Here is a 27,559-nt window from a genome sequence, read left to right as displayed (position 1 = left end):
ATTCAAGTGAATATTGAGGTAGATGGACACAAAACACGAGAGCACATTTTGATGTGACGCTATGCAATTGGCTTTGAAGGCGAGTGATGGAGCTCAACTGTGGAATTTCACCTAGAATCCAACAAAGGACAGAACGGTCGTGATTTGTTAAGTTCATTCTCACTAGTTTGAACTTTTTGTTTCTTCCCTTCACTTAATGGGGTATTTCTTGTGCAAAACCCACAATAATCGTCAACGTACGCATACGCGGGCCCCTTATTTTGAAGGTCGGGGATGTGCGCAAGCCGGAAGTGGCTCTCGTTGTTGTAGCTCAGTGCAGGCAGCCGAAGGAGGAAATCCCTGGCTGCCTGTGTGATGCCGCTGGATGATGGCTGCTTTCGGGATCCTAAGTTACGAACACCGGCCGTTAAAGAGGCCCAGGCTCGGTCCTCCGGACGTCTACCCGCAGGATCCGAAGCAGAAAGAAGTGAGTGTTCGCGATGTCGGCGCTGCACGCACAAAAAACGCGCAACAGCGCGTTTCGGGTGTGGAAAAGTGAAAAGAGGCAAGAAGCGGTGGCAGCTAACAGCCGCTAGCCAGTTTAGCGAGCTCTCCAGACCATTTGGGGCCTAGTAATAACAATGAGCAGTAGCGACTTGTCAGTGCTGCTCGACCAACCGACCGACAGCCTTTTCTTGGGTGCAACAACCACTTTGTTTTTAGAGTTCCTGAAGCTGGTTGGTGGCGGATGAATTCCACTTTAAAACGTTCCCCTGTCCGTGTTTGGTCTGGTCTGAAACAACCGGCTTTGTCTTTCTCATTTATTTTATTTTATTTTTTTTGCTTCTGGATTTTGCTAGCTTGATGTTTTGAACCTAACGATGACCAACCTGCGCAGCTAACCTTCGCGACCTTTTTATATATATGAAAAGGGTGAAATTGTCGACGTTCTGACTGATCAAAGGGTCGACGGTTAGTTTAACCGTTCTGGATCCTGGTATGTTGGTAACCGACGGATATGTTGATCTGATGGAAAACGGGTTCAGTCGCCTCAGGAGGAGGGGGGGGGGTGGGGGGGGTTGTGTGTGTGTGTGTGTGTGTGTGTGTGTGTGTGTGTGTGTGTGTGCTGCAGATGTCCACAGTGTTTCAGCGACCCACTGAGTTCCCGACAGAGAGCAACAGCACAGTTTAAGCACATAGTTGCTCTTAGAATCCAGCAACAAAAAACATCTTCTCATATTTGCATGTATTTTTGTTGTAATGAGTCCAGTACTCTGCTGAATTTACCCAATAAACAAAGTAAAATATGATGTGTTTTAGCCTGTTGAGAAAATGTCATTCCTGCTTTGACTTGCTGCACTTTTTTAGATCGTGTGTATGTGCAAGATGTTTCGTACACATCCCTTTGTGATGTCACAAAGGACACAGATAAGTCCCTGACACTCCCAGCCAGGTGTCTGCTCCGGCCTCCAGGACAGCCTTGGATTTTTCCCTTTCCAAACTTTTCGAAAGGTGCAACAAATCTTCAGTTTTAGCAGAAAATTCAAATTCACCATTGAATGTGACAGGCTGATAGTCAAGGGATGACACATGGAGGTGATTTTTATCGCGATTTTAAACATTTGCATGCACTACCAGTCAAAAGTTAGGACACACCCTAATAATTTAATGTCTTTTCTTTCATTCTCATGACAATTGACATTGCACCTTCTCACTGAAGGCATCAAAACTGCATATGAACACACATGGAATTATGTAGGAAACAATGAAAGTGTGAAATAACTCAAACACGTTTTATATTTAAATTCTTCAAAATAACCATGTTTCATAAAAAGAATATTTCAAGTTATTAAACGTGTTTTTCTTTGCTGAATAATAACACATATCTGGCTTCAGTATCTATCTGCAGTGTAGAAAGTAGTAAAGATTAGAAAAAAATTTGCATGAGATGGTGTGTCCAAACTTTTGACTTGTAGCGTATCTGCATTCATTAGCGATGTTTCTACCCTTTCGGCGGAAACTGACGTGTGTTTGCTTTCAGGATGAGTTGACGGCGCTCAATGTGAAGCAGGGATTCAACAACCAGCCGGCCGTGTCCGGCGACGAACACGGCAGCGCCAAAAATGTCAACTTCAACCCCTCAAAGGTAAACCATCGACCCTGCGGGTGCGTGCGCGCATGCCCAGTGTCCTCCGCTCGTCTCGATCCCTCACCGCCGTCGTCTGCTTCACCGCCTTTTCAGATCAGCTCCAACTTCAGCAGCATCATCGCAGAGAAACTGCGCTACAACACTTTCCCGGACACAGGCAAGCGCAAGCCGCAGGTCAACCAGAAGGATAACTTCTCGCTGGTCACGGCGAGGTCGCAGAGCTCCATCAACAACTGGTTCACAGATCTGGCAGGGACCAAACCTCTCACACAGCTGGCAAAAAAGGTGATCAAGTCTTCATGAAGCTTTGTTACGCTGCTCGAGTTTCCCTCTGGTTCGGCCATTTTCCCAGGCCTCTGAAAGAAGGCTCATGCGGTTCGCGTTTTGTAGACGGTGCGTGTCTCAAAGTGATCACATGTCAGTCAGGGTGCTTTTCATTCTCCGGCCCTGGCTGCTGGGTGTCTGTGTGGTTAATGGGCAGCCAGCGTTGCCCTCGGTGCAACTCAGAATTCTGAGTTTGGAGCTTTGGAAGGAATGGATTGTGTGTTCCAGACATAATGAGGGAAAAACTCGGGGGAAGCCCATCAATAGCTGTGTTTCCATTATACCTAGAATTGTGCTAAACCTAAATGTCACAATAAAAAAATAAACAGAGTATTTGAAACACCTAAACATAGAGTTATAAAACAAAAGTGTCGCTCTCTCGCATTTACACGTCGCCGGACGTGGCGTACCGTGAAAATGGCGCGTTATGTTTGGGCGGAGGAGGAGATGGAATTTTTTTTTTTTTTTCTTAAAGTAATCAAAGAGAAAACGCTAAGCTTGATACCACTGGTTTGTTCTGCAGACAATAGAGTTATTTGGGCCGTGAGGAGACGAAAAGGTCAGAATGACGGAGAATTCTATTCCATTCTGTCTATTCTTCAATCACCCAGGAGCCTCTATGTTGTGTTAACCCGCCCGCGGGGCTCCTGGATTTGCTGCACTAGCGCCCGGCCGGCTCCGTCCAGCAGAGCTTGTCTTGTTCTTGTGAGGCTCAATCTACTCTTTCTGCCAACAGTGGACGACGGATAACATCTGCATGAGCGCTGCCAAGAGAAAATGAATGCCAGTGGTTGGAGTGATGTCTCTGAAAGATTGATTTCAGCTTAACAAAAGCACGAACCCAAGCGGAGAATTAACGGATCGTTTCTTCCTTTGGAAACGTCCATTTTTATTTATTTATTTTCTTTTGCATGTTTGTGTTGTTTGGAAGTATGAAGTCCTTGGGGATTGATTGTGTTGGTAGGAAACTGGTTTATGATTATGATGTTTCCCCCCCCCAAAAAAAAACAAACAATTTTTTTGTTTTTACTGGAGGCTACTATTTCGCCACTCTCAAAATGATTTTCTTTGTGAATGCTTTACAAAAGCCCGAAAAAAAGATTGTTCTATCACAAATATACTAAATAAAGAATTAGAGTGCCTTTCCGTGTAGTTTTTGCACTGGTTCCAAGTCCAGCCTCCCTTGATATTTGTTTCAGTTTTTTCTAACATAACCAGTTTTTCCTCTCCTACACATTCAACTCCACATTTTCTTTTTTTTTTTTTTTGTTTAAACATGCTTTCAATTTTAGAGAAAGTGACATAAATGATGGCGCCGCGGATGGCTGCCTCGGTCAAATTAGAGAAAAAAAATGGAGTCAAATTCTTTGTTTGGCATGTAAAAACTTGGTCAATAAAGCTGATTCTGATTCTGATAAGAAAGTCCCACAATTAAAATTCGCTCACTGTCAACTTCTTTCTAAAACAAATATTACAGAGAGAACCATATTGGGTATTTATTTTGCAGACGAAGCAACATTTATTGTATTGTACCTATTGATTCGCGCTGACACTTGAGTTTGTGTCTGCGGCAGCACCGACCGTCCATACATTTGCTCTGAGCTGCGTTCAGTGCCGCTCGGTTGAGTCTGGCAGCTGACGGCGTTTTTGTTTTTGCGACTGACACTGGCTCCGTCTGTGTCGCAGGTCCCCATCTTGAGCAAAAAAGAGGAAGTTTTCGGATACCTGGCCAAGTACTCGGTACCCGTCATGCGTTCGGCCTGGATGATAAAGATGACTTGTGCTTATCACGCTGCCATCACAGAGACTAAAGTCAAGAAGAGACATGTGATCGATCCCTGTATAGGTGAGTGATTGACGGTGGCCGTGGTTGTCATGGTTCCTCCTCCGAGGGAGTTTCTCCTCGAACGCTGTTCTCTGCCGCTGATGTATCTCCTGTGGTGTGGTCGAGCAGAATGGACCCAGATCATCACCAAGTACCTGTGGGAGCAACTTCAGAAGGTGGCAGAGTTCTACAGGCAGTTCCCCAGCCAGGGCTGCAGCTCCCCGCTGCCGGCCACGCCGCCCGACGTGGACACGGCAATGAAGCAGTGGGAATACAACGAGAAGCTCGCCATGTTCATGTTCCAGGTCGGTTTACAAGCGAAGAACGTTCCGACCCGAAGGAGCCTGGTCTAGGTCCAGAGGAATTTTCAAGGAAGCGTCGTTGCATTTAACGTTTAAGCAGCTGTGTTTTTCAGTGGGCTTGTAACCAAATGTACGGAAGAGGATTAGGGCCACAAGAAGAGAAAAAATTAAGATCCTTTTTTTTTGTTTTGTTTTTTTCCAAGTTTCCGTTTCAAGAATTTGTCTTTTTTAGGTCGCCTTTATTCACACAATTTTGTCTTTTTCATGAAATTTTGACTTTATTCACAAAATTTTAACTTAAAACTCGAAATGAAGACTTAAATAAAAAATATCCTTCCTGTAACATTTTTTCTCTTCTTGTGTTCAATTGATTCATTGAATTTGAATAAAGCAATGTCTCTCTTCTTAAGAGTGACCAACGGCCACATGACCCTTTGAAACTGAAATTGGCGACGTTATGGTTGTCTTTTACTGATGTATTCCATGTTTGCCTTCATTTCAGGATGGCATGTTGGACAGACACGAGTTCCTGACGTGGGTCCTGGAGTGTTTCGAGAAGGTGCGACCGGGTGAAGACGAGCTCCTCCGACTTCTCCTACCCCTCTTACTTCAGGTCTGTTCACCCTCCTTACTTTTCCCCAACGCGCACACACACACACACACAAGCACGCGCGCGCTCTCCCCCGCACGGCCATCAAACTTGTCCTCATCCAGCTCAGTGCTTCAGCAGTATTGACCTTTGCTAAGTGAATCCCACTGGGACCCCCGCCCCCCTCCTCCACCTCTTCATTTTTGGTCTATTTCCAAACCTGACTGATGCGAGGGGACTCGGGAAGCGCCGCGGGCTAACGCTGTGCTCCTCTCCTCCGTCCTTCAAGTACTCGGGGGAGTTTGTGCAGTCGGCTTACCTGTCGCGGCGGCTGGCTTACTTCTGCACGCGCCGCCTCAACCTGCTGCTGAGCGACGGCAGCCTGGGCCCGGTCACGGGAGTCCACCCCGGCCACGGCATCCTGGCGCAGCAGGGCAACGCGCTGCCCGCCACCCCGACCTCGCAGCCGGCTGGCGGGAACCAGGCGCAGACGCCTTTCACCGACTTCTACATCTGTCCCCAGCACAGGCCGCTGGTGTTTGGCCTCAGCTGCATGTTGCAGGTACGGTTATGGTTTTCCCCCAACGGATGACCAACGAATTTCCCCTACGAGCAAATTTTCTCTCTTCGGGATAAAAAAAAAAGTTTGGAAAATTCACGTATAAATCTTTTTCTTCTGTCCCCTTCCTGTTGTGTGTCCCTGTCATTGTCACGTCAGACCATCGTGTTGTGTTGTCCCAGTGCTCTGGTGTGGCATTACTCCCTCACAGACTGCAGGAACAAAACTGGATCCCCCCTGGACCTCCTGCCCATCGCCCCCTCCAGTTTGCCAATGCCGGGGGGTAACACTCCCTTCACGCAGCAGGTACCTCACTTCACCAAAGATAGAAAACGCTGACGTTTCCCGTCACATTCAAGGTTCAGACACTTGGAGGGAAGCAGGGAAAAGGGCAATAAATCAGATGCTCCCACATATTAGAACAGACACGGCGGGGGTTTAAACATTTGGCTGGTTTAAAAAGCTCCAGAGGATGAAAACCAGATGTTTCCTCGCTGTTTTCGTCAGGTCCGAGCAAAGTTGCGGGAAGTGGAGGAGCAAGTGAAGGAGCGAGGCCAGGCGGTGGAGTTCAGGTGGTCGTTTGACAAGTGTCAGGAGACAACTGCAGGTGAGAGCGGCGCTTTGTTCGGCACACGACCCTGAAGTGGCTCGCGGCGATGTTTTTTTTTTTTCTCATCATTTCATCTTGCTCTGTCGCCAGGCTTCACCATCGGGAGGGTTCTCCACACCCTGGAGGTCTTGGACAGCCACAGCTTCGAGAAGTCTGACTTTAACAACTCGCTGGATTTACTGTACAATAGGATATTCGGGTCTGGTCAGAGTAAAGACGGCCATGAGGTGAGGACTTTCTCTTTCCGTACAGGTTTGTGATCTAAATCAGAGCAAAAGTGCTCAAAATACCTGTTGTTGTTTTTTTTTTACACATCACTTTTATTTGAAGGCACCACAGCACTCATGGTGTTGGCTGCTGCCAGGAAATCTTGCTAATTATCATGGCTTACCAGTGGGATCAGGTCCAGCATAGAGAAGCTGTCCTTATTTTTGCAATAGTTATTGGATGTGCTCTTTGTGCCAGGCTGGCTTGTGATTCATAGTTGTGGCAACTTGAAGTTGGAAGCCTGGCCAGTGACCACATGAAACTGCATAAACCATTGAATTATTGTTGTTTTATGATGTTCTTTTTCCTCTTAACTTTCTGCCACTGTCTATAAATATTTTTTTTTTCTGGACAATCTTCCCCATAAGCCAAAGAAAGGCTCAGGGTGAAGAAATGAGGTGGTGAGACAGGGGAAAATAGGCTCACAGCGCCGCTGCTAATTCCAGCAGCCCAACATATACTCGGCCATTTCAGTGCCAGTGGGTGATACCAGACAGGCTCAGCGGCTCTCGCCACACGCACACTTCAAACCTGTGGGAATCTCCGGCAACATTTCGATATTTTCCTGCCCAGATGTCGCCGGACGACGACGCCGTGGTGACCCTGCTGTGCGAGTGGGCCGTGTCCTGCAAGCGCTCAGGCCGGCACAGAGCCATGGTGGTGGCCAAGCTGCTGGAGAAGAGGCAGGCTGAGATCGAGGCAGAGGTAGGAGCCGCGCCTCCTCTCGGTTCTGTTTGTCCACTGGGCCGCAGAGAGCAGGTGTTTTCTTCATTTCCTTGGCCGAGTCGCAGTGGCAGTCTTCCACTCCGCTTTCTGGGGTTGCTGCGTTTTGTCCAACTGGCAAATGAGTCTGAACGGTCCCATAATAATAATATGAATATTAATGTGTCTTCAGGCTGAAAGCGAAGCCTCCTAAAAAATACATGAGAAATGTCTGTTCTTTGCTTCTTTTGCCTTTGGGACCTGTGGAACATTGATACTACCAACACAGATAATCAGTAGTTGTGGTTAATTACCTCTTTGTACATAGTAATTATGTGACTAAGCAGCTTTGTTTGCCAATCCAAGGTGCTGGAAACAGAAAGTAACATTTTCGTCTTTGTTATGAGTCACATTTTCATCTTAAATGTTAATTTTTGTTTATTTTAGACCATGCAGTTTTTTTCATTGTTTACCTTTAATCTCGATTCAAGATTCAAAGACTTAATTTGTCACATGTTCATAGGATGTGCAGTGAAATATAAAAGTGGCAGTGCTTACCAGAGATCGTGCAGAACAACATGTCTGTGAAAATTCACTGTCATCCAGGTCATCTTAAAGTAGAAGGGTCAAGGTAGGGCAACTGGACGGGTTAACTCAGGTTAACTCAGGTGAACGGGTTAAGTCAGGATTGCAAGAACAAGTCCAGTTGTCCTAACTTAACCCTTCTACAGCAATAAACAACATTCACAGTATAGAAAAAGCAGCAGGAATAGTCTAGAATAACGCTACATCCAACCAATTTTCTTTTAGAAATACGAAAGAAGCGCACTCTTAACAATGGCACTAAATAAGAAAAATGTTGCGTGTGTGAACACTAGTCTCCTGGAAATGAATACAGCAAGCACCACTGACGGGAATCCTCAGTATGACGTCGAACAGCTGGAGCGTCTCCTCCACTGAGCGTTGTGTTGTGTGTTGTGTTGTGGTGGCCGCAGAGGTGCGGTGAGTCGGAGGTGGTGGACGAGAAGGGCTCCGTGTCGTCCGGCTCCCTCTCCGCCGCCACTCTGCCCGTCTTCCAGGACGTGCTGCTGCAGTTCCTCGACACCCAGGCGCCCACGCTGAGTGAGTCCCCGCGATGTGTCAGACTCTTATCTGATCCTCATAACTTCTCATTTCATCAGCCAGTGCATATTTATTCCGAGCCGTTTGCCGAGGGAGCCCCGACGTTAAATTATTCAAACCCTCCTTCTCGTCACGCAGCCGAGCCGGGGAACGAGAGCGAGCGCGTGGAGTTCTCCAACCTGGTGCTGCTCTTCTGCGAGCTCATCCGTCACGACGTCTTCTCCCACAACATCTACATGTGCACCCTCATCTCCCGCGGTGACCTGGCCCTGGACTCCCACCTGCCGCGCCCGCGCTCCCCCAGCGACGAGCCCTCGGATGAGTCAGAGCGCAAGGAGCAGGAGGCGGGCAGCAACGGCAAGAACGAGGCACGTCGAGGGGGGTTTCGGTGTCGCAGCGGGCGCCGCGGACGGCGATGAGTCAGCGAGCTCTCCAGAGGGGGGCGCTAACACGGCCACGCCGTTTGTTTTCTTTTTTTTTTGTCTTTCAGGATACCGGCCTGTCCGAGTCCATGGAGATCGATCACAATTCCAGCGCAAACTTTGACGAGGTGCGCACGTTGAATCACGATTATGTCAGTCGCTCCCAGTGTTGCCAACTTTCAGTCAGAAAAATAAGGGAGCACCCCCCACGCCCCTAACCCCACCCCGCCCTCAGTGCCTGGGGGCCATGACCATTACAGGCCAGTGGCTCGCCAGTAGTCCTAAATCATAACTTAAGATAAGGTTTTTAAAAAAAGTGAAATGGTTCACATGGTTTGAACTGCTTTGTTACAATAGACATTAGAAATAAACTGAATTTTTAAATTGGATTGAAATCTTTTAATTAAACATACAATATTTGTACACAACAATCAATAAAGTGCAGGATGGAGGCTTATTTGAAAAGAACAAGCGATCCTGATTCCTAGATTCCTAGATTACGGTTTTGAACGCAAACTCTATGGAAAAGAACGGGAATGTTTTTGAATGTGGCTTTGTGTAAACACCATTTCTCCGAGAGCGTTTTCGAATTTGTCCGCACATTTCAAAAAAAGTCTGTGTAAACGGCCCCTTTAATCTCATCTGTTGTACACTGAAGTTCGGTTGAAAAATCAGGAATCCACCGCGCGTGCCTGCGTCTTGTCACCGCCGTCTCCTTCTCCTCCGCGCCAGATGTTCTCTCCGCCGATGCACTGTGAGTCCAAGGGAAGCCCCTCCCCCGAGAAGACGGCCCCGGAGCAGGACAGCAAGGCCGGGTGCAAAGACAAATGCATGGACCCCGCTTTCCCCCAGGTGTACGAGCAGCCTCGCCACATCCAGTACGCCACCCACTTCCCTATCCCTCAGGTAAGACCACCACCTCACCCCGCACCCATAGATATTTACAAGGTTATTTATTTTCCTATTATTGGCATTGGTCAACTGTATGTGAGTATGTAGGAAAAAAACAGGTTGTACGTGGAGAAGGGGTAGGATTAAATAAGCAAATACATCTTCCTGCTTCTTTTCAGTCACGTTATGTGCCATGCAAGTCTATGGGGTCAAAAGTCAACTTTGTCCTAGAGACATGGGGCCACTCGCAGGTTCATCGGGATCCCTCAAGACGCAGCCACGTCAAATTTGGGGCTTCTCGTCCCACATTTCGGGGGAGGGGGGGGGCATGAAAAATTTTGTTCCCCCAAGGTGGGGCGTGACAGAGAAGGTTTGAGAACCACTGTGTTATGTTCATATTTTTTCAATTGTTCTTCACCGATCGAGCAAAAATAGTCAGAGAGTGCTAAAATGTGGTGAAAGAAACGGTCCTGACTGTGGACGGCTCCGGTTTTGCATGAAGCGCTGCAGATGGCAGGCTGCTGCCACAGCTTTGCATAGAAATTACTCTAATTAGGACTGCAGTGCGACATTCTAGTGGAAAAGCCTAAACCTGGGTCTTGGTGGTGCTCATGCAGGTCATGTGACAGAGTTGCTGGGTGCCAGAGTCGTAGTCATGCAAACTGCATGTGTCAGACATTCAGTTTATTTTGATTTTTGGGAATCTGCGTATTTAGCCTTCTGTTTGCAGCCTCCTGCAAAAACTGCTGTCTATCTTATATCGTTTTTATTGGTTGGATTTTGTCTCACTGGCAAAAGTGGAGCAATCCAAAAATATTACTAATTCAACAGCTGTATCACCCCCGATATAATGGAACTAAGTTGCACTTTTTCCTTTTTAACAAGATGCTGTTGAACTGTTTACATGTGTTCTAATATAAGGTGTTTCATTTTGGGTTTGTTTTTTTTGTCTTTCTGTGGCCTCCAGGAGGAGAGCGCCAGCCACGAGTGCAACCAGCGGTTAGTGGTCCTGTACGGCGTGGGCAAGCTGAGGGACGAGGCGCGGCACACCATCAAGAAAATCACTAAAGACATCCTGAAGGTTCTCAACCGCAAGAGCATGGCGGAGACGGGTAAAGCTTCCACTCTGTTGTTCTTAGCCTTTGACCGGTGGCCCCTCCCCTCTCTCGCCCCGCTGTCACATCCCCATCGCAGTTTATCCGCTGGCCTTCTTTTCCTTTTTTTTTTCCATAATTGTCCCTGCTTGGGTTTTTTTTCCCTTCCTGTATAAGGCTGCGCATGCACCCATGTGTGTGTGTGTGTGTGTGTGTGTGTGTGTGTGTGTGTGTGTGTGTGGCGTTAAGAGAGAGAGATCGGAGCGTTTGCGAAACATTCTTCAGGTGAAGCCCGATCGCCGTGTGCGTCGCTGTGCCTGTTGCAGCGGGCAGCCCCCTGATAACTCCCCCTCGCCAGCGCTCCTCCTCCTCCTCCTCCCCCTCCTCCTCTTCTCCTCGGCATGAGGGGCCGTTACATCACCCCGCCCTCGCGCCGTCCAATTTCTATGCTAATGGTTCTCATCTGCTCCCATCCGTTTTTATCTCAGATACGCGTGGACGGATCAAAAATGATTTTCGGCTTAATAATTATGTACTTTTTTTTCGAGTGTGTTGTGTCACCTTCCTGTAACCGTCGCGCCGATGACCTTCAGCTCCCTCGCCGAACCTGTTTCCCCTCCGCCTGCCGTCGCCCCGTGGCAGTGTATTACGCGCTCAAGCCCGAATTGATTTCACGGTTGTTCATCTCGGCAGACGGAAGTGATTACCGCTGACCTGCTCAGAGTCACGCCTCTCATTTTTATTTTTTGGTATTTTTCCTGACGCAGGAGGGGAGGAGGGACAAAAGAGGAAAAGGAGTAAGCCGGAGGCCTTCCCCACCGCAGAGGATATCTTCTCCAAGTTCCAGCACCTCTCCCACTTTGACCAGCACCAGGTCACCTCGCAGGTGAGAGCAGGAAGCAGCTCTTCTTCTACACTTTGTTCCTAACCAGCCGATCAGACTGGAGCACACACTGATTCAGTGATTTCAGTCGCGTTTCATTGGCTTGATTGATGTGGACCCCCAACTGAGCCAGGTTGTGGTGGAGTGGAAAACTTTTTGAAAACTTTTACCACAATGGAAACGGCAGGTATGAGGGAGTGAAAAGAAAGAAGAAAGCTCTGGCAGTGAGATTGGACATAAAATCTGAATATTACAGAGAAATCGTCAGGCTCAGCGAGACAGAGTCAACCTCTCAGCTCTTCCATTCATAGGGCACCAACATGTCCAAACCACTTGGGCCAGCGTTTAATAAAAGTGCCTTTCTGAAGTTCCAGCGGGGTTTAAAGTTGTGCAGGTTTTCCGTGGATAAATGTGATATTTCGTGCGTGTGCAGGTGTCCAGAAATGTGCTGGAACAGATCACCAGCTTCGCCTTAGGGATGTCCTACCACCTGCCGCTGGTCCAGCACATCCAGTTCATCTTCGACCTCATGGAGTACTCCCTCAACATCAGTGGCCTCATAGACTTTGCCATTCAGGTGTGTGTGTGTGTGTGTGTGTGTGTGTGTGTGTGTGTGTGTGTGTGTGTGTGTGTGTGTGTGTGTGTGTGTGTGTGTTGACGGCATCGCCTCTTGATGCAGTGACTGTGCGTATAAATGGATGTTGTCGTCGTCGTCCCTGCAGCTGCTGAATGAGTTGAGTCTGGTGGAAGCCGAGCTGCTGCTCAAGTCGTCCAGTCTGGTGGGCAGCTACACCACCAGCCTCTGTCTGTGCATCGTGGCCGTGCTGAGGAGGTACCACTCCTGCCTCATCCTCAACCCCGAGCAGACGGCGCAGGTCTTCGACGGGTAGGTCACTCAGCGACGCCTCCCCATCTCGGCGAGTTGCGCAGAGGGTTCTTAGTAGGAAATTCCAACGATTTTATATTTTACATTTGACTGCTGATAAAAGTGAGAATTTATGCTTAGTTTTTTTTTTTAAAGCCAGATAAGAGCAACAAATGAGCTAATCTTTGTTTCATTCTGTGTTCCATTAGGATTTAAAGTGCTCCTGGCTCTCGGAGCTCTGATATCATTTGTGTGTGATGCTGCTAATTGAATAAGATCTACAATTTCTGCCGTTGCTCTAGATTCAATGACAGTGTTCTCTCGGATTAATCAAATTAAGTGTTTTGGACAACGGAAGCTTATGTAACACCTTCTAATGAAAGGGGAAAAAAGAAGAGGCTGTTGACGGGTTCGGTAACTTGTTTCCCAGCCTGGACTGGAAGATTGATGCTGCGAATATAGTTTCAACTGCTGTTTGTGCTGAAGTAATGTGTTCGCTTCAAAGGTTCGACTCTCCCTCGTAGCCTGAAACCGTTTCAATTTCTGTGGTTTGAAGTGCACTTTGTTCTCCTCTGTCCCCACGTGGCCCTTTCAGATATTTGCTTTATTTTTCCGTTCCAGTACATTTGGTTAGAAGCTTTTTCCTTGTAGAACCACATCTCTGTTTTTTTTTTTTTCCTGTTACAAGTAACCGGTCGTTTTGAAAAATTTGTTTTAGATTTTTGGAGAAAAAAGAGAGTTTTTGGCAACATAAGTGAGGCACAGAGACGGTGGGGAAGAGATAATGTTTCCTTGATATCTTTCAACAGCAACGCTAATGTTCACTTGCCAACTTTCTGTGTCTTGGCTTTTCACAAAGCTATCGACTCGTCCTTAAACCTCCTGTGTGGATTTTTTTTTTATTTGATAAAAATCTATTATTCTTCATACAACATGACACCAGGATGACCCTTCACGTTAGTGCTTCCCATTGCTTTGTATTGCGGAGAGTGAGAGCTGTAATTGGCAATGAACTGCGGGAACACTTCATCCACACAGACACTCCGGTTGGAGAGCGAGACAGGACCGAATTTAATAGCTTGAAGATCTCAACTGAGGTAGCACAATTCCAACATGGGCCAGCACAGCTGCAAAGGCCCGTTAGTGGTTCAAGGACCCCTTAGCTGCCCGCTGAGGTGCCCGATGAGAAAGCACAACAAAAAAAGTTCTTCACAGCTCTCTGGAACTTCAACCCTCTGGAATTTACAACACTTTGAGTGACATCTGCGTTCTAACCCCGCCTATTCCCAGGTTGCGCATCGTGGTGAAGTCCGGCGTGAACCCAGCCGAGTGTTCCTCGGCCGAGCGCTGCATCCTGGCCTACCTGTACGACCTCTACACCTCCTGCAGCCACCTCAAGAACAAGTTTGGCGAGATCTTCAGGTGAGAGAGAACTGCAGCTTTACGCACCGTCGTCGCGCTCCCTCTGCGTTCGTGCAGACCTGACCAAACTGCCCCCTCCCCTCACTTCCCCCTCAGTGAGTTCTGCTCCAAGGTGAAAAACTCCATCTACTGCAACATCGACCCGTCCGACTCCAACATGCTCTGGGACCCCCTGTTCATGATGGAGGCCATCGCCAACCCCTCGGCGCACAACTTCAACCACTCGGTGGTGGGCAAGATCCTCAACGACAGCGCGGCCAACCGCTACAGCTTCGTGTGCAACGTGCTGATGGACGTGTGCGTGGACCACCGCGACCCCGAGAGGGTCAACGACATCGGGATCCTGTGCGCCGAGCTGACGGCGTACTGCCGCTCGCTGAGCGCCGAGTGGCTGGGCATCCTCAAGGCGCTCTGCTGCTCCTCCAACAACGGCAACTGCGGCTTCAACGACCTGCTGTGCAACGTCGACGTAAGTTCTGCCTGCCGGTCGACGGGAGACGAGGGCTCGCGCCTTCGCCGAACGCAGGGCGGGAGATGTATTGGATTTCCATCCGCCAGCCTCCTCTTCACATCAGACGTGAAGCTCTGTAGCGTCTGCGATTTCTCACAAAAGCCGGCCGCTCGGTCCCCCGCCGCTTCCGTCGCGATCTGTATGAGCAGGCGTAGCCAGAAGATGATGAGCTGATGGGACGCGCCGTGCCGTTCCCACTTCCATCTGCTTTAATGCGGCTGCAAGAAGGAAATTTCAAACTGTCACATGTCCGCATCAGGATTCAGACACTTTTCTGATCTTGGTACAGTTTCATCCCTAATCTCCAGCAGTGGTGGAATATCTTTGCGAGCCCTGCGGTCAATTTTAATAACATCAATCCAATAGATTTCCTTCTCCAACCCAGCCTCTTGAAGTACTTCTAATACAATTCCTCCCCACTTTTATTAGTTTCTTTGCACTACTTTCCTATTTCCTTGCCTCAATTATCTCTGTGCCCCCTTTTTCAGGTGAGCGACTTGTCCTTCCACGACTCGCTGGCGACCTTTGTGGCCATCCTGATCGCCAGACAGTGCCTGCTGCTGGAGGACCTGGTCCGCTGCGTGGCCATCCCCTCCCTCCTCAACGCAGGTGAGCTCGTCTCTCGTCACGCTGCGTCCTGACTCTGGTTGTTTTTTTTTGAAGGTGAAGGTGAAGGTCGTTGTGTGCTTCCACGCGTCCTCGGTGCTGCTCTTTCTTTCGTGGACTTGCCAGGGGAGCGCCCCACCCCTCCGCACTGACTCAGCTCCTCTCTCTGCTGCTTAATCTTCTCCCCCTTCCGGTCTGAAACAAAGCCCCCAGCTCAGCCGTGCCACTCGTTTAGGTTTGGCCCGTTTTCTAAAGCCCCTGCACGAGCCAAATGCCAGCAGGTCCTACTTGTGGTAATTGGTTTGTTCTCGCTCGCAACAAACGGCGCCGCTGAAATTTACACTTCCACCTGACTGCTGTTAAACCCACCTTGTGAAAGCGTTTACTGGGTACTGGATGTAACGACGCTGCTTGTTTGAGCGGTCCAGCAGAACTGAAACACTGCTCTACTGGATTGTGAACCTGGGTTCTGGTTGCTCCAGTCGTCTGCTCTCAAATTCTGACGTCCAGCTCTGCTGATGTTGCCGACTTCAAACCTTCAGCTTCCAGGTTGTGATGGACTTTACAGACTTTACAATCTGCTCCAACCGTTTCGTGTCTCCACCCCAGCCTGCAGCGAGCAAGACTCTGAGCCGGGAGCCCGACTCACCTGCCGGATCCTTTTGCACCTCTTCAAGACGCCGCAGCGAAACCCCGTCCCTCAAGATGGCGTGAAGTCGGGTACTTGATCACACAGGCTTCCACCTTGTACCGCTCACCTCGATGACTCTCGTCTTCCTGCGTTAACCTCTCATGTCTCGGCTCCGCAGATAAATGTCCAGTGGGCATCCGGTCGTCCTGCGATCGCCACCTTCTGGCTGCCTCTCAGAACAGCATAGTTGTCGGAGCCGTGTTTGCCGTCCTCAAAGCCGTCTTCATGCTAGGTAAAGTTTTTCAACAGCCATTCTGACTCTTAATTAACACTTGCAGTGTCTCAGATTGAGGAGCGTAGCTGGTTCTCACTGTCCCCTCTTGCTGTTTTCAGGGGATGCGGAGCTGCGGGGCTCAGGTCTGTCGCACCCCGCCGGCCTCGACGACATCTCCGAGGGCCGAAACGTTTCCATAGAAACGGCCAGTTTGGATGTGTATGCAAAGTACGTTCTGAAGACCATCTGCCAGCAGGTGAGAACGTGAGGCTGAAAATCTGTTGTTGTTTTTTTTTTTACCTGATTGAAGATCTGCTTATCATCTCTGTTATTATTCGCTCTGCTTTTTATTCAACTAACCAGCGATGGAACATTAAAATAACTGCAGCTACAATGCGAACACACACACACACCCGTGGTTTGCATCTCTATTTAATTTATCTCGCCGATTTTCATTGCGATTGGTTGTATTAGCACACTTTTTTAATGTATATATGCAACAATTTGTACATAAAAAAGAAAGAAATAATAATACAAATAATAAAAATAAAAAGCAAAAACAAGCAAAATATTGCTACACAGATATCCATCGAAATTCGGAAGATATAAACGCCCATATTAATACATAATATATATACATTCCATAAATACCTATATATACATCTAATTATAAAAATACGACATACATATCCTAAAAATATAAATATAATATAACACAATATTACATAATATAACATGATCTAGTATAATATATGCATATACCACGCAGATATCCATATACAGAGAGAAAAATGCTACATAAATATCCCCAGATGCAGTGAGTCCAGCCAAAGAGGCTTGAAATGATTTTGCGCCACATTGTCGCTTTCACTTCTTTAATATTCCGAGCTGAGAGGTTTCCAGCGGTTTGCTCAGCGGACTGAAGGGAGAGAAAGACCTCAAGAGAATATAAACACATTTTCCACCCAGCACGACTCTGGCGGGGAAAAAAGAACACTCCTTTGCTCTGTTTCATTACCTTCCACCCAGTGTGAGGCAACACTCGCCTGCACGCATGACTTATGACTTGACGCCGTTTACCTGCCTGAGGATCGCTGACGTTCTCTTCACCGTCTCCCCCCCCCCCCGCCCGTCGAGTAGGAGTGGGTCGGAGAGCGCTGCCTGAAGTCCCTGTCGGAGGACAGCAGCGCCCTGCAGGACCCGGTGCTGGTGAACATCCAGGCCCAGCGTCTGCTGCAGCTCATCTGCTACCCGCACCGCCAGCTGGACAGTGACGACGGCGACAACCCCCAGAGGCAGCGCATCAAACGCATCCTGCAGGTGCAGACCAGCGGCACTCGCACACGCAACACAGACTGTCTGTCTGTCTGTCTGTCTGTCTGTCTGTGTCTTTTCATTTGTTCGAGCGTTTCTAAGATCGAAACAGTCGATCCAGCTGAAGAGGCGTTGAGAAGACTTAAATGCTTTACATATCGACTGTTGAATCCCAACTGTGAGGTTTTTCTGCCCTCTGCTGCCTGAATTTGGGATTGCGAAAAGAATGCGGTTGTTTTATTTTATAAGACAATTTTTTCTTCTTTTTCTTCCTATGCCGTAGAACATGGACCAGTGGACGATGAGGCAGTCGTCCCTTGAGCTGCAGCTGATGATCAAACAGAGCACAAACAATGCAAGTCCCTCCTCTCCGCAACATTCTGCCTGTTTGTAGTGTGCAGGAATTTTTGTTGGCCGCGCTCTTAATCTGATTATTGGAAATTCACGTTGTTTTTTTCCCCTCCAACAGGAGCTTTACTCGCTGCTGGAGAACATCGCCAAGGCGACCATCGAGGTGTTCCAGAAGTCGGCTGAGATGAACTCCAATAACCCCTCAGGGAACGGCGCCGCTGCCCAGGGGGGCTCCGCCTCCAACAGCAACAGCACTGCCAGCAAGATGAAGCCAATTTTAAGGTGCCAGTCAGTTTGTGCTTGTTGTTCCTGCACACTTTGTAGCCGCAGCAGAAGATTGCAGCTCCAGGCAGGGGCTGAAAGGTCTCCTGCTCCGTTGTTTATTTCCCCTCTACCTGTGAATCGAAGCGCGACCCCTCGGCCATTGGGTACGTTTTTTATCCAGCGACGTCTAAATGTGACTTTGCTGGGTTGCAGCTCGTCGGAGCGGTCGGGGGTGTGGCTGGTGGCTCCGCTGATAGCCAAGCTGTCCACCTCGGTCCAGGGCCACGTGCTGAAGGCGGCAGGAGAGGAGCTGGAGAAGGGGCAGCACCTGGGCTCCTCCTCACGCAAGGAGAGGGACCGGCAGAAACAGAAGAGGCGAGTCCGATTTTTCCTGTTTGCTTTGAATAAGACTGACTTGAACCACTGTGACGCCACCAGCTCAGCCCAGCTCAGCTCATTAACGTTTCTCGCACGTCAGTGTTATTATTTTTGATTTGCTTTGATTCTTCTCCTCCCACAGCATGTCTCTGCTGAGCCAGCAGCCCTTCTTGTCTCTGGTGCTGACGTGCCTGAAGGGCCAGGACGAGCAGCGGGAGGGCCTCCTCACCTCCCTGTACAGCCAGCTGCAGCAGATCGTGGCCAACTGGAGAGAAGACCAGTACCAGGACGACTGCAAGGCCAAGCAGATGATGCACGAGGCCCTGAAACTGCGGCTGAACCTCGTAAGATGTTTTCCCGGCCATTAAACTGCACTCCAAAAAAAACAAAACAATGGAAAGTTGCGGTGACCTTGTGTCAACTGTGGGTTGTTGTTTTTTTTTTTTGTTTTTTTATCCAAATATTTTGATTGAAGAATTTTCCTCAAATAGATTATGACAAACAATGCAGTCGACAGGTCATTCCAAAAGTGAACTTTCCCCAATGTGGGATGAATAAAAGGCGTTTTATTGTAGACACGTCAATGTTGTTAGAAAAATACATACTGCATGTATCATTCCAAAGAGGGAGACAAGTAGAACAAATGGTCATGCAGGTAACTCTAAACAAATATAACCTGCCTTTTTCGCACATGTCAAGTGTTTAACAGAGCACCCTCTCTCTCTCTCTCTCTCTCTCTCTCTCCCTTTCTCTCTCTCTCTCTCTCTCTCACTCTCATTCTTTCCCTCTCTCCCTCTCTCGCTCTCTCTCTCTCCCCCTCTTTCTCTCTCTCTCCCTGCCGTCCTCGCCAGGTGGGCGGCATGTTTGACACGGTGCAGCGCAGCACCCAGCAGACCACCGAGTGGGCCGTGCTGCTCCTCGACATCATCAGCAGCGGCACCGTCGACATGCAGTCCAACAAGTGAGTGTCTTCCGACGGCCGGCCGCCGCCTCCGACAACATACGCACCGTGTTATTTCAGCAGCCGATACTCCAGTGACTATTATCCGAGCTGAACGGCTCACTTGATCCTCCTCTCACTCGCTCTCTGTCTATCTCTCCCTCACTCCCTCTCTGACAGCGAGCTCTTCACCACGGTGTTAGACATGTTGAGTGTGCTCATCAACGGCACGCTGGCTGCCGACATGTCCAGCATCTCTCAGGGCAGCATGGAGGAGAACAAGAGGGCCTACATGAACCTGGTCAAGAAGCTCAGGGTAAAAACAGCTCATGAGTTTTCTTCTGTTTTTTTTGCACTCCTTATTTTAGTAATATATATATTTTTTGATCTAGCTGCATCTTAAAACTCCTTACGTCTCTCTGCCTTTAATTGTGAATACTTGATTTGGGGCAAAAAAAGCCAGCTCAGCTAAACTTATGGAAAATTGTGCTTAACTGAAAGAATGCTCATTTTGTGAAGTTATTAAGATTTTTATTTATTTTTTTTTATTATTTGAGAAAATGTGGGTTGTACATGTTGATTTTAAATCTGTAATGAATTTAAAAAAGAAAAGAAACTCATTCATAACTTCTCCTGCAAACTGTACTTTGGTGTGGATTGTGGTGCTAATAACCACAATCATAAGTATCAACACAAATAATAATAATCATAAATGCTGCACACAATTGTAACTCTGACTAAAAACAGAGCGATGGCTGAAACAAAAAGAGAAAACATATTAAAAAGAGAAAAAATATAAAAATATTTGGTGTTTCTCCTCCACAGAAAGAGCTCGGAGACCGGCAGTCTGAAAGCCTGGATAAGGTCCGCCAGCTTCTGCCGCTGCCCAAGCAGACCCGCGACGTCATAACCTGTGAACCGCAGGGCTCCCTCATCGACACCAAGGGCAACAAGATCGCCGGCTTCGAGAAGGAGGTACGTGAATCGTTCACCGGCTGCCGCCGCGACGTTCGCGCTGCTGGGTCGCAGATCCGGAGCGCCTGGTTTGTAACGGCGCGGCGTCCCGTCTCTCTGTCGTTCTGTCAGGGCCTTCAAGTGTCCACCAAGCAGAAGATTTCCCCCTGGGACGTCTTCGAGGGCCTCAAGCACTCGGCGCCTCTCTCCTGGGGCTGGTTCGGCACGGTGCGCGTCGATCGGAAGGTCACCAAATTCGAGGAGCAGCAGCGCTTCCTGCTCTACCACACGCACCTGAAGCCCAAGCCGTGCAGCTATTACCTGGAGCCGCTCCCCCTGCCGCCAGAGGAAGAGGAGCCGCTGACCCCCGTCTCCCAGGAGCCGGAGAAGAAGATGATGGAGGCGGTGAAGCCGGAGAAGAGCGTGCCCGCCGTGCACCCCGACTCCAACAAGAAGAAATCAAACAAGAAGAAGAAAAATTCATCCGCCAAGACTGAGGTGGGAGTCTTTTTTCGATGCGGGACTTTCTTCATGTCTGTTTTTGAGCTACAAATTTGCATTTAAAGGTCCCGTGTGGAATATTTGGCTTTATTTATGATTTTGATATTGGTAAAAGCTCAATATAGTGCCCATAAATACATTAGTAAAAGTGTATAATCGCTATATTGCAGTTATAGTACTTTGGTTTTCATACCCTTAAAACAGTTCTCGTATATGTATAAGCGGCCACCCAGAGTCCAGTGTCACTTCCCATCATGCCTCTGTAACGCACATGATCTATTTGGCCATTCACAATGATTCTTATGACCTTGTGACGTCACGCTGGCAATAAACCTTTCTGGTGATTTTCTGGCCTTTATCTTTTTTTTTTTTTTTTTTAAACTGAAAGACCATAACTGAAAAATCTGCAATAGAAAATTTTGCCATGAATCGCATTTGAATTCACAGTCATCCTGTCAGCTTTTTTAAAGGCGTTTATTTTTATACTGCAGCCTATGGGGGAAAAGCTGTTCGCGCCAATGGGATTTTTTTGCTGCAGGTTTGGGTGTGCAGGCCACCGTAGCTCACTGGCAAGCTTAGGAGGGGGAGGGGACTGGCAAGCTCAGGAGGGGGAGGGGAGAGTGAAAGTCGCTGCAATCTAAAACGTAGCCACTTGATGTCGCTGTTTCTTCTTCAAAATCTCCAAATACCCCACCCTTGACCTTTCATACTCTTCGTAGGACTTTGTAAACCGTCAACCAGGCGTCACCTACAGCACTAACATGCCTCCCGAGCTGATGCCGAGCCATCCGTATAGCCGGCTCGCCTACGGGCAGCAGAACATGGGCATGTACACGCAGAACCAGCCGCTACCGCCAGGTGAGATGCAAACAGGTTTTTCTCGCCATCGTCGCCCCTGAGGAGCTTTTTCCACAGAGTGAAAGTTTCAATCATTCGTTCCGCTGCAGGGGGTCCAGGTTTAGAACCTCCGTACCGACCCGCCCGCAACCCACAGATGAACAAGATGATGCACACTCGGCCCAGCTACCCCGGCATGATGCCGGGCATACAGGGAAACATGCCGGGCATGATTGGACTGGACAAGCAGTACCAGATGGGGTTCAAGCCCCAGCCCACCATGCCGCAGGGCCAGATGCTGAGGCAGCAGCTCCAGGCCCGGCTGGTGAGTCGCTCCGGAGGCAACTGGCTGGTTGATAAAGGGCCGCTGCGTCACATACAAAGCAACTCTCATATTTTTCCCATTTTTCAGCCCAATAATTAACCTCTGCTGTTTTCTCACTTGTCTTTTCTAGAATCATACCTTGATTGGCCAACAGATCAGACAGATAACACCAAACCAACCGTACACTTCCATGCAAGCATCTCAGGTACGTCTTTTTCTTTTTTCTTTTGTCTTATAATGCAAACTTTATTTCGGACAATTTCAGATACAAACAAAAGTTACTAAAATAAATAAAAATAGTAATATAATAATAATTCTTTAAATCCGAAATGGAATAGGAGGATGCCGAAGGATTATGTTGCGTCAGTTTTTGAAAAAGGATTTTACACAATGCCAGCATTTGCGACTGTCAGTTATTCTTATTACTTCCTATTTACATACATAAGAGTTTCGTTCACACACTCAGCTTGAAGACTATCAATGAATGGATAATTGTCTCACTTCTAGCGACTGAATTTGTCTCACTTGTCACTGCTCAGAACATATCTCAGGGCTACACAACATATGGATCGCACATGGGAATCCAGCAGCATCCATCCCAGGGTGGAGGTATAGTCCCCTCCTCCTACGGGAACCAAAATTTCCAGGGATCCCATCCCGGAACCAACCCGGCTGTGGTGGATCCTCTGCGGCAAATTCCGCAGAGGCCCAGTGGTTACGTCCACCAGCAGGCTCCAGGCTATGCACACAATATGCAGAACACACAGAGGTTGGTATCTTACTGGCATGGTGCTGTGAGCTCAAACTTGACGACTTGCCCGCTGACTTTTTTTTTTCCTCCCCTATAATCGTCAGGTTTCCCCACCAGCCCCTTCAACAGACTCCCCTCATGCACGGCATGAATCACATGGCAGCCCAGGGCGGCCATCCAGGCCTGCGGCCCAACCAGATGCTGGCGGAGCAGCAGCAACAACAGGCAGCACAGCAACAGCAGCAGCAACAGGCAGCACAGCAACAGCAGCAGTACATCAGACAACAACAAGCACTCAGAGTACGCCATTCTGATAATATAATATTGGTCATCAAACTATCCAACTTATCTTTGGACAAATGAATATAAATTGTGTTTTTTGCATGTACAGAAATATATATATATGCAGAGTAATAATAGTATGATAAGACCTTTATTACCGTATAGTTTTAAACCATTTATTTCCTCCTTCTGGGTTTCTACCTCCACAGCAGGCCCAACAGGTCCAACAACAACAACAACAACAACAACAACAACAACAACAGCAGCAGCAGCAGCAACAGCAGATTCAGGCCCAGCAGGTTCCTCCGCAACAGCAGGTCCCGCAGCAGCAGCAGCAGCAACAACAGCAACAACAGCAACAGCAGCAGCAGCAGCAGCAGCAACAACAGCAACAACAGCAACAACAGCAGCAGCAGCAGCAGCAGCAGCAGCCACAGCAGCAGGTGTCAGCGGTGGCGCCGCCAGGCCAGGCACAGAACCAGGGCCTGGGCATGCAGCCGCTTCCCCCACAGCAACCCATGGTAGGTGCACGTTCACGCTGCTTCCTGTTGGAGTGCCGACAGAGATGAACTCCATTAGCCTGTGTGTGTGTGTGTGTGTGTGTGTGTGTGTGTGTGTGTGTGTGTGTGTGTGTGCGTGAACCAAACAGGCAACTCAATCTGATCCTGCAGCAGATAAAACGATAAATAAGATCAGTTAATGTTAAATTTAACAAAAAGTGTTCAGTAGGTTGTAGCTAAGAAAAACACTGCTCGACATGAAAAGTTTTCTTGCTCCAAGGTGGGGCGTGACAGAGAAAGTTTGAGAACCACTGCCCTAATGCCATGCAAGTCCATGGGGTCAAAAGTCAACTTTGTCCTAGAGACATGGGGCCACTTGCAGGTTCGGGATCGGGATCCCTCAAGACACAGCCACGTCAAATTTGGGGCTTCTAGCCCGTTAAGCTTTTAAATCTGGCCCGTTGAACTTTAAAAAATTATATTAATTGTAAGTATGTCATAAAATAGTAATAGAAGTCATTTCAATAAAGAGCTGAATATCTGGGGCCCCAGAGATGCACATTTTTGTTGTAACGCTTTTTTTCATTTTCAATAGACATTAATATACATTTTCTACATATCCCATTATATATTTTTTCTCCTATGAGGTGGGTGTCCAAATACTCCATCCCTCTGCTCCTGGTCCATCCACTTGGTGAAATTGTAGAACCCATTGTGGCCCCACCAGTCAAAAAGTTTGCAGACTGCTGTGCTTGACTGATGTGTCTTTCTGTGTTGCAGTTCCCTCGACAGGGCATGCAGCAGACTCAGCAGCAGCAACAGACTGCAGCCTTGGTCAGACAGCTGCAGCAGCAACTTTCAAGTAAGACAACACCCCCCCCAAACCACCCCCAACCCCACACACCTTCCCACTTCTGCTCAGTGTTTGTATTTTCTGAACTGAATAGTGAAGGTTTTCATCCATAATAAAATGTTCTCTTTTTTTTTTCCAGATTCACAACCAGGACAGAACACCAACTCTTATTACTGATCGTGCTTGTTTGTAGTAGTGTGTGTGTGGAGAAGAGGCTCAGCCCAGTTGTGCTCAGCCCAGTGTCCTGCCTAGCGTCGGCAGTGCGAAGGTCTGACTGTTGAAGGTGCGAAGGACCAGAGCGGACGAATCCCACCGAGGAAATGCTGATGAGATGCTTACGCCTTCAGTCGTGCAATCATGGAAAGTTAAAATAAGCGGTCTCACGGCTGAAGCTGACGGATCATCGGTCATGATGGAAAGTCTATGTAAAAAAAAAAAAAAAAACTTAACAAAAAAAAAACAACAGAAATTATTGAAAAAATAATGCATTCTTCCTTTTTTTAATTTTATTTCAATTTGTACAATTTTTTTCAGTTTCGTGTATTTCTCATTAAAAATTTATGTCAGTTGTTATGGCTCATACTTGTGTTGGCAGCCTCAGGACAGAGTTAAAAAACTTTGAGATGAAGTGAGAATCAGTGGACACAAACAATCTAAAAAAAAAAATCACATCAAAGCCGTTAAATTAGGTTATAAAACTTCAAAAACTGCTTCAGTCTGAGCAGAGCGATCTGCTTGAACATTTTTAATGCACATAAAAAATACAATTCCTCATAATTTGGATGCCTTTTTGTTTTTCTTTGGTTTGTGTGAATCTACATTTTGCCTCTCCAAGCGACCGAAAAGCACTCCGGTGTCGGATCCCAGCGCTCGTCCTTCGCGAGGACAGTCTAATCCCTGGAACCTCGGCAGGAAGTTGATATCTGCCCAGCTTCTCGCCGTCTTGGCGACGCCGAGTTTGCGCAGCAACTTGTCGGAGATCTCCGGCACCACCGGCTGCAGGAGTGTCCCATAAACCCTCAGGCACTCCAGGGAGACGTGGATGACGGTGTCCAGCCATCGCTGCTCCTTCACGTCTGTCCTGTCCAGCTTCCACGGAGCGTGGCGCTGGACAAACCCGTTGGTCTGCCTCACACAGGCACTGATGGCTTCCAGAGCTTTGTAGACGTGCATGCTCTCAAAGTGCTGCTCCACCGCGGCCGGGAGACTCCTCACCGAGCTCAACATGCGGTAGTCTTCGGCCGCGGCCTGGCCCCCTGGTTCTCTGGGGAAGGACTGGGAACAGAACCGGGTGTAGACCTGACCTGGATTGAGCGCCGGAGCGGTGCAACGGTTCAACAGGCCGCCAAGAGAGTCGGCCAGCTCTGCGTTGAGCAGCTTCAGGACTTTGTCCTCGGTGTAGTCGCAGTCCGAGTCTGGGACCCCCTGACGGAGCAGAAAGTACCTCAGGCCGTCAGTCGTGAACGTGCGCGAGCGCTCCAGAGGATCCACCACATTGCCCAGACTTTTAGACATCTTCTTCCCTCCGACGGTCCAGTGAGAGTGCACGTGTATGGCCTTTGGCAACGGGAGTCCGGCTCCCAGGAGAAATGATGGCCAGTAGATGGCGTGAAATTTCAAGATGTCCTTTCCAATGACGTGGTGGACGCCGTCCCACCGGTCATGGCCACCAGGGTAACCAGCGACCGTCAAATAGTTGACCAGAGCGTCCAGCCACACGTAGATGGTCTGCTCAGGATCCCCGGGGACTGGGATGCCCCACTGAAGGCGACTCCTCTGGCGGGACACGGAGAGGTCAGGAAGATCCTCCTGCAGCCACTGCACGACAGCCTGGTGAAAACGCTCGGGCTGCACCGCCCGCGGATTTCCCCTGAGCCAGTCGAGCAGCGGGAGACGAAATGTAGACAGGCGAAACATGTAGTTCTCCTCTTTCATCCACTCCACCTGCAGAACGGAGAGGAGAAACCCTGAGCAGTGGGGTAAAACTTCAGCTTCCCTGGACCTCAGTTTGAAGCTCAAGATTCGTAAAAGTATTTAAAAGTTGAAAGTATTATCGATTCACCTTGTGGCCACTCTCCAGTGATACCTTGACCTCCTTCCCTGATGAGTCCAGAGCGTCGGCCACCTGCGTCGGCATGAGGAAGCTCTCGTCCTGGGTGGAGTACCAGCCTTCATAGCTGCCCTTGTAGATGAGCCCCTTGTCCCAGAGGAGCGACCAGAAATGCTGCACAGCCCGACGGTGTCTAGGCTCGGTGGTCCTGATGTAGTCCGTGTAGGAAATGTTGCAGCTGTTGAAGAGGTGTCTGAATCTGCCAGACACGTTGGTGCAGAAGGTCAGGGGGTCTTTGGCCGCAGCTTCAGCGGCTTGCTGGATCTTCAGTCCGTGCTCATCTGTGCCTTTGGAACAAAAGCAATAGCTGTAATTATCTACACAATGGAAACTAATGGCAGATACAGTTTTTGAGAGCTGACACAGGTTAAATCATAATAAATAACAAAGCCACTGTGTATTTTACCTGTAGCAAACTTTGAGTCGTATGCCCGAAGTAGTTTGTACCTGTGGAAGCAGTCAGCGATCACAGCTGAATACAAGTGTCCTAAATGAGGAGACGCATTTACGTAGAAGATAGGGGTGGTCACGTAGGAACTCCCGCTGTCTTGGCAGGGACGCGTGCTCGTGTGTCTCAACGCGACGACTCTCAGATGTTGCCATGGAGCTGCTACCGGTGAGATAACACGACTTTGCTGAGGTTTGCAGACAACCCTACGGACTCTATTAACGAACGGAAAGGAGGTCCTCATAACTGAACGAGCGGCCGTGAGGACATGAGCTTCCTGACACGGACAGCTGCAGCAGGTGACACCTCGGATGCTAGCGCTTTGCTTAGCATGAGTGTTGAGTTAAAGCCCAATCATTTCTTGTCAGGTAGGACAACACACGAAATAAACTCACAAACTACCTCCGGCAGCTGAGTTGGAGACGTAGCTTCTAACCGAACAAATATTTATTTTTTGAAATTAACAGCTAAGACGTCTGAATTGTTCAATATTTATAGCGCAATAGGCGTCGAGAGTGTTTTTACATGCGCCAAGGTTAGAGCTGCTTCCGGGTTCTGTACGCGTGTCTTACGTCCAATTAAAACACGGCATTGTGTCTACGTAGGGAAGCGCAAACATCCAATCGGCATCCGAGGACTATCTGCATTTTCTCCACCTTATCCGATGTTGTTGTTGACAGCGTTATTGCCGTAACATTACTGACGAACCTTTCAGAGAAGTTTT

General features: G+C 48.5%; 2 protein-coding genes across 4 annotated transcripts; one reads left to right on the top strand and one right to left on the bottom strand.

The window, feature by feature from the left end:
• Positions 1-311: 311 nt before the first annotated feature.
• On the top strand, positions 312-24,846 carry med12 (mediator complex subunit 12). 3 transcript variants are annotated; one of them, XM_076011754.1, is made up of 42 exons: positions 312-466; positions 2,021-2,125; positions 2,222-2,413; positions 4,139-4,298; positions 4,407-4,582; positions 5,082-5,192; positions 5,458-5,730; positions 5,887-6,033; positions 6,235-6,334; positions 6,428-6,564; positions 7,178-7,309; positions 8,302-8,428; positions 8,567-8,796; positions 8,919-8,978; positions 9,583-9,756; positions 10,709-10,853; positions 11,603-11,721; positions 12,152-12,295; positions 12,441-12,604; positions 13,874-14,005; positions 14,102-14,474; positions 15,005-15,125; positions 15,732-15,842; positions 15,932-16,045; positions 16,147-16,283; positions 17,168-17,347; positions 17,625-17,696; positions 17,811-17,974; positions 18,170-18,331; positions 18,477-18,678; positions 19,186-19,295; positions 19,455-19,590; positions 20,100-20,249; positions 20,361-20,726; positions 21,449-21,587; positions 21,677-21,891; positions 22,022-22,096; positions 22,431-22,660; positions 22,747-22,942; positions 23,134-23,445; positions 24,205-24,286; positions 24,417-24,846. In XM_076011754.1, exons 1-42 carry the CDS (start codon positions 365-367, stop codon positions 24,452-24,454), a joined length of 6,615 nt encoding a protein of 2,204 aa, XP_075867869.1. In that variant the 5' UTR covers positions 312-364; the 3' UTR covers positions 24,455-24,846. The 3 variants fall into 3 exon arrangements, with proteins under 3 accessions (XP_075867869.1, XP_075867877.1, XP_075867886.1); XM_076011762.1 differs by having other exon boundaries at positions 22,431-22,672; positions 22,774-22,942; XM_076011771.1 differs by lacking the exons at positions 24,205-24,286; positions 24,417-24,846 and having other exon boundaries at positions 22,747-22,952; positions 23,165-23,246.
• Positions 24,694-27,559, bottom strand: mars2 (methionyl-tRNA synthetase 2, mitochondrial). Its single transcript, XM_076011808.1, has 3 exons — positions 26,794-27,559; positions 26,340-26,674; positions 24,694-26,221 (listed from the first exon to the last, which is right to left on the bottom strand). Exons 1-3 carry the CDS (start codon positions 27,077-27,079, stop codon positions 25,049-25,051), a joined length of 1,794 nt encoding a protein of 597 aa, XP_075867923.1. The 5' UTR covers positions 27,080-27,559; the 3' UTR covers positions 24,694-25,048.

This window comes from Nelusetta ayraudi, unplaced genomic scaffold (genome assembly GCF_046127955.1).
Source record: "Nelusetta ayraudi isolate G7.1 ecotype Tasmania unplaced genomic scaffold, CSIRO-AGI_Nayr_v1 ptg000005l, whole genome shotgun sequence".
NCBI lineage: Eukaryota > Metazoa > Chordata > Actinopteri > Tetraodontiformes > Monacanthidae > Nelusetta > Nelusetta ayraudi.
Note: the sequence above shows the minus strand (reverse complement) of the source record. Positions and strands in the feature narration are given on the sequence as shown.

Excerpts from the sequence above, each read along its gene's own strand:
- med12 (XM_076011754.1), top strand. The coding sequence starts at position 365 with ATGATGGCTGCTTTCGGGATCCTAAGTTACGAACACCGGCCGTTAAAG. Across the intron at positions 467-2,020 it reads AGGATCCGAAGCAGAAAGAA|GATGAGTTGACGGCGCTCAA; the intron begins GTGAGTGTTCGC and ends GTTTGCTTTCAG. Across the intron at positions 12,605-13,873 it reads ACGGCGCAGGTCTTCGACGG|GTTGCGCATCGTGGTGAAGT; the intron begins GTAGGTCACTCA and ends GCCTATTCCCAG.
- mars2 (XM_076011808.1), bottom strand. The coding sequence starts at position 27,079 with ATGAGGACCTCCTTTCCGTTCGTTAATAGAGTCCGTAGGGTTGTCTGC. Across the intron at positions 26,675-26,793 it reads CGACTCAAAGTTTGCTACAG|GCACAGATGAGCACGGACTG; the intron begins GTAAAATACACA and ends TTTGTTCCAAAG. Across the intron at positions 26,222-26,339 it reads CACTGGAGAGTGGCCACAAG|GTGGAGTGGATGAAAGAGGA; the intron begins GTGAATCGATAA and ends TCCGTTCTGCAG.